This window comes from Sinocyclocheilus grahami, unplaced genomic scaffold (genome assembly GCF_001515645.1).
Source record: "Sinocyclocheilus grahami isolate Dianchi unplaced genomic scaffold, SAMN03320097.WGS_v1.1 scaffold2097.1, whole genome shotgun sequence".
Taxonomy (NCBI): Eukaryota; Metazoa; Chordata; class Actinopteri; order Cypriniformes; family Cyprinidae; genus Sinocyclocheilus; species Sinocyclocheilus grahami.
This window is the reverse complement of record NW_015507276.1, coordinates 1-5,959: the sequence shown is the minus strand read 5'-3', so window position 1 is coordinate 5,959 and position 5,959 is coordinate 1. Positions and strand designations below refer to the sequence as shown.

Here is a 5,959-nt window from a genome sequence, read left to right as displayed (position 1 = left end):
CTATCTACAATCTCAATTAGGAGTGTCAATGGTCCATTTGAGAGATAGGTGGCGGTAATGCACTTATACTTGCACGCTGTAAAGCAAGAAGAAGAAGAAGTGAACGCGCTCAGGACAGTTCGGAAATTGCGGTGAATCAGAGGTAAAAAACGACAAATCCTGTTCAGTTTCTTGCACAGACCGATCGTTTCATGTCTTCACACATTAATGTATCGTCACGAGCCGCAGGGTTTAATTTGTTTTTGTTTGAGTATGTTTTTTTTAACTCTCAAAGCCGTGATTCACATTCACTTCCATTATAAGACTGACAGACTGCAACGGTTTGACTTAAAAATCTTCGTTTGTGTTCTACTGAAGAAACAAAGTCACCTACATCTTGGATGCCCTGGGGGTAAGCAGATAAACATCACATTTTCATTTTTGGGTGAACTATCCCTTTAAGCCCGGTTCACGCCAAGAACGATAACTATAAAGATAACTATATTAGCGTCCACACCAACGAACGATATTGTCTGTTTATTCTAAGCGCACACGCGTCTGCCGCTTTAAATTCTCGAGCTATAGCAAGATGGATTCTGATTGGCTGTCAATGTTTGTATCGTTCATCAGCTGGAAAAAATCGTTCTGAAAGTGATTCCAATGATATCGTTTCTCTGTGCCTTTATCATTATAGTTATGGTGTGGACTCTGCTATTCTTTAATATTGAGAACGATTTTTAGAACTATATCTTTATCGTTATCTTTATAGTTATCGTGCTTGGTGTGAACGGGCCTATACTCCTTCTTTTTTTCAAATCTCATATAGTACTACTATAGTCTCTATAGTAGAACGTTGAAAAAGTGTGATAAGCTCTATATCCTGCATTTTTTGTCTTTTTCCACTGATGTGGTGATGTTTGTTTTGTTGACAGAAAGCGGACTGAAATTGCTCTCGCTGTACATCTATGAGCTCTGGAGTGGAGCGCGGTCACCTGACCTCCTGCTGACCCATGCCAGACATCTGTGCTACAGGACAGGCATCAGAAAACCCAAACCTCACGTCCTGCGCATGTGTGAAGACATTCTGTCTGCGGTTGAATCATGACATGCAATACAAAATAGGAATAAATAAAAGTTGAGTGGATCTTTTTGTAGTTTTATAGTCGTTTAAAAAAAAAAAAAAAAAAAGCACATCTATAGCACATTTTTAGTAGTTCTTCACTGATACTGACACGTCCCCTTTGAGAATATCAGATGAAAACCATTCCAAAATCTAGAATATGTTCTCATTATTGATATTCAGTGAATGTTGTATGAAATGCGTTTTAATTTCAGAAATTGTATGTACACCTAATTTTTCATCATTAAATTTCATAAAAATAAACAGACACATTCATCATGATGTTGTGGTTTAATGGCAGATGCTCAGCAGTCAGTTGTCACTTGAAATGAAATATTAAATAGATCATCATGGATTTAGTTTCTTCTTGAAGTTGCTTCTTTGTATCTTTTCTGAGGCGCTCCGAAGCTTTTCATCAATGGCAACCCAGATTTTTTGACATGAGGGCCCCTACATAAACAAATGAAAATTAATATCCACTGCATAAATATTTGTTCTTTTCTTAATCATTAATGTCCCAATGACTATCTAGAAGCCTTTTTAATAAATTAGCTGAGTATTATGATCTCTATACGTTAAACAAGTATAGTTGGTTATGTAAAAAGCGCTGTATTGTCTTTTTTTCATTTTTAGAAAAATAATGGAAAAAATAACATGCATTTAAAATAAACATTGTGTAATAATAATAAAATATTGTTTATACCGTGACATGGAGAAAGAAAAAAAAAAGCATTTTCATGCTTACCTCGGAAGTTGCCTTGAGTGTGATATAAGTGACAAAATCAAGAAGAAAAACCCAATAAATGCAGCTAGAATGATCCAGAATATTATGACAATTGAATCTAAAATAACAATACAAAAAAAATACAGTTAGACATGAGATTATCTGAACTGTGATCAAAAAGACATGCTTACCTCGGAAGTTGCCTTGAGTGTGATATAAGTGACAAAATCAAGAAGAAAAACCCAATAAATGCAGCTAGAATGATCCAGAATATTATGACAATTGAATCTAAAATAACAATACAAAAAAAATACAGTTAGACATGAGATTATCTGAACTGTGATCAAAAAGAGGATGTCAAAGTAGCTCACATCTGTTGTACTTCAGTGTAGTGGCATTCACGGAGACCGGATCTATGTAATCGTAGTAGTACTCGTAATCCCACACATATTCTGATGACTTTGTGGAATTTTTCATTGTCTTTGGATTCTGTGATTCAGTGTGAATCTGAGCCAGCAGCAAGAGCCTGACTGGTTTTAAACCCTTGAGCCCACCCATGAGAAACCGTTTCAAAACACAGTGAAGCCACATCCCCCTTTTAGAATAGATTGAATATTTCTGATGAAAACTGCTCGCTCATCTTATACAGGTGTCTTTCTCTTTAGTTTTAGGTTCAGTGCATCCAAAAATATAAATATTATGTAGATAATAGGTTGCTTTGAGCCAATCATGCGAGCGATTAATCACTAAAGGCAGCAGACATGGAAAAAAAATAAGCAATTACACAAGCAAGTGTAAATAAATAGGCTAAATAAATAAATACAAATATATAGACATGTTCTTATTTTTCTTCATTATTTTTATTATCAAAAGCAAAGATGCTTTTGCTGCTATATATATATATATATATATATATATATATATTAATTACATGTCATTAACTTACTGCATGATTTGTACTGTACATTTCTGCCATATGGACATCAACTTGACCACTGATAAGCTACTACTAAATATAATGTTGAAACTTAAATGTTCTGTAAAGCTGTTTGTATGTGAAAAGTATGGAAGCCCGTTTCCGCCACTGAATAAAAAAAAAAAAAAAAAAGAATTTGGCTTTTTTTTTTTTTTTTTTTTTCTCAATTTTGTAAAAAAAAAAAAAGTCCGAATTCTGACTTTTTTTTTCTCAGGATTGCGTGATATAAACACAATTTCGAGTTATAAAGTCAGAATTGTGAGATATAAACTCGCAATTGCGAGTTAAAGTCCAATTTTGAGGGGGAAAAATACATGTTCTCAGAATTGCGAGTTTATATCTCACAATTCTGAGGGAAAAAGTCAGAATTGTGAGATAAAAAGTCGCAATTACCTATTTAATTTTTTATGGCGGAAACGGGTTTCCATAGGAAAAGCGCTATACAAATAAACGTGACAACTTGAATTGAATAGCTTTGAGCTTTGACTCCATAAAAAAATCAGTGAATGAAAATATAGCATCCAAACATAAACAATAGTTTTTCGTAAATTATTTGTGCCCCGTGTTTACGTAATAACATCAATCATGCAATATTTAATCGTTTATGTAAATAGCCATTTCACGCAATGCGTTGTCTATCCTAATGTTTGAAACCTTTTCTGTAATTATGTAATTTAGGAAAACTGTAAACGATTCTTGCTTTTATTATGTTTATGCTTAATGATTATGTGTTTAAAATTAATTGAATGATCACAACTTCTAGTAAAGGGAAAGTTTTTATTTTTTTATTTTTAAATTAATCTTTAATAACAGAACAAACACAAAAAAGTAAGACGTCTGTGCAAACCTATAAAGATGTCATATTAAATTGACCAATAGTGAGTGAGATACACGGATGATCCCGCCTCCGGTGCGCGATTCATCCAATCACAGGAGACGGTGTATGTTTGAAACCGCCAGTATCAGATCACATTACACGGACTTCATTGCTTACAGCTGTGTACATGTCGAAGTTTCGTTTTCAGCCGAACATTACAACTCATTCCTTCGTGCTTCCTCAGTTAAAACTTATGATCCTCAATCAGTGTTTGAAAGTCGCTCGGAGTATAAACTAGTCGGGCATTCGCGTGTCATACGAATGGACAGCGTTTAACACTTTTAAATGCGAACTAATAGAGTCTGGCTTATTTATTGAACCGTTTAAAAAAGTGTTACACTATGGCGGATGGGGCTTTGGTCTTCGGAGCGAATCTAAACGCGAGTTGTTTGACCTCTCGAGCAAAGAAAGTCAACAACAGCAGCATTTCAGTAGCAGCGAACATGAGGAGAAAGACGCGACAGAGCAACAGAAGAGACATTCACAACCGGGTAACGTTAACGTTCTGAGCCTCAGCCCTGTTGTGTTGACTGTAAGGTTAGAGCGGAGCAGGCCAGAGAACGCAGAACTGAACGAGTCTTCCTGTTTGATTGTGTTTGTTGATTGCGTTGCGTTTATCAGCATGCTTAATAGCTGACCAAGAGGATAAATATAAATGCTAAAAAGCAGGGGACCAAGAACTGAGCCCTGTGGGACACCAGTACGTACAAACAGGATCCACATCAGATCTGAAACCATCCATAAAAACAAATTGACTGCGACCCGAAAAATATGACCTAAACCAATCTAGGGAAGTCCCAGATACACCAAAGACAGTTTCCAGTCGATTTAGTAAAAGCATGTGGTCAACAGTGTCTAAGGCTTAACTAAGATCGAGTAAGATATGTATGATGTATAGTAGTGTAGACATACTGTATCTGGGTGTGGGGTCTCCCACATTTATTCTGATGATTTTGTGCATTGCAAATTACTATCAATAATTTGTTCACTGTCTCTTTCCCTGTTGCTTGGCAGAGCGGGCACATGCCCTGTGTGCGGGTGTGGGATGTGGCAGAGCGGACACAGGTGGCAGAGGTCCAGTGCCATAAGTACGGGGTGGCGTGTGTATCTTTCTCCCCCAATGGAAGCTATATAGTGTCTGTGGGATACCAGCACGACAGGACAGTCAGCGTCTGGGAGTGGAAGGTGGGTACCAAATCACAGCCATGGACATAAGAAAATGACCTGACTGATATAGAATTTTAATAAGATTACAAAGACTATTTTTTCCTTACGTGTGATATTCTCTACATAAGTTAGCGTTTCCACCATTTCAAATTGACACATCCTATACAGGGGAGCATCTTGTGCATTATCTATAATCCCAACTGGTAAATGTGAGTTTGCTCAGTCATTTGTTTGCTCAGAATTTGTAATTATGATATTTCTGACTCTACGTGAAGGACACATTGAACTTCTTTATTGCACGACTTGAGGAAGTAAGTTAAGTAAACTGAACTTACAACAGACATCCTGTGCTCAGTTCATAGGGAGCAGTGAACACTGCATAGGGACCCTGTCAGTCGGAAGGCAGCTTGTGAGTCTGGTTTACAAGAAATAATGCTTTTAAATATTTCTTTGCTTGTAGAAGGGGACTGTTATTGCATCCAACAAGGTGTCCAGTCGTGTGCTTGCTGTATCTTTCTCGGAGGACAACAGCTACTTTGTAACCGCAGGGAACAGGCACGTGAGGTTCTGGTACCTTGATGCCTCAAAGGAAAGAAGGGTGAGACCCTTGGCACATGCTGCTACAGCCTACAGATGCACTGAAATTCCAGATGCTGAAAATTAATGTTAAATTATTATTTTTTTTTTTGTGAGGGGGGGAAAAAAAAGATTGATTTTTATGCAAACATGTGCTACTGGTCAAAATAGCTGTTTCTATTTTACCTGTGGAGGTAAAGCTGAATTTTCAGCATCATTATTCCAGTCTTCATTCTAATATGTTTTGGTGCTCGGTTATTAATAATGGTTTGTATTATCAATGTTAAAAACAGTTTTTGCTACTTAATATTTTTGTGAAACCTGTGATGCATGTGTTTTTGGATACTTTGAATAGAAAGTTCAAAAGAACAGCATTTATTAGAGCTAGAAATATTTTGTAACACTATAAATGTCTTTTACTGTCACTTTCATTTAATTTAATGCATCCTTTGTCTAAAAGTAATTTCTTATTTCTTATATAATTTTTTTTTTTTATCTTACCCCAATGGTAGTGTATGATGGTTTCCAAAAAAACAGCAA

General features: G+C 36.2%; 2 protein-coding genes across 2 annotated transcripts in view; both read left to right on the top strand.

Moving 5' to 3' along the window:
- Nucleotides 1-1,235, top strand: part of urb1 (URB1 ribosome biogenesis homolog) — a 50,683-nt gene extending 49,448 nt beyond the window's left edge. Inside the window, exon 39 of the mRNA XM_016260505.1 lies at nucleotides 912-1,235. Coding sequence (XP_016115991.1) covers nucleotides 912-1,084 — 173 coding nt within the window. The 3' untranslated portion in view covers nucleotides 1,085-1,235. The remainder of the gene's footprint in view (nucleotides 1-911) is intronic.
- Nucleotides 1,236-4,017: 2,782 nt separating this feature from the next.
- On the top strand, nucleotides 4,018-5,441 carry LOC107574031 (mitogen-activated protein kinase-binding protein 1-like; the record flags this gene model as incomplete). Its single annotated transcript, XM_016260504.1, has 3 exons — nucleotides 4,018-4,167; nucleotides 4,691-4,861; nucleotides 5,304-5,441. Coding segments are annotated over exons 1-3 (459 nt in total), but the record flags the coding sequence as incomplete, so codon positions are not given.
- Between the last annotated feature and the right edge of the window lie 518 nt (nucleotides 5,442-5,959).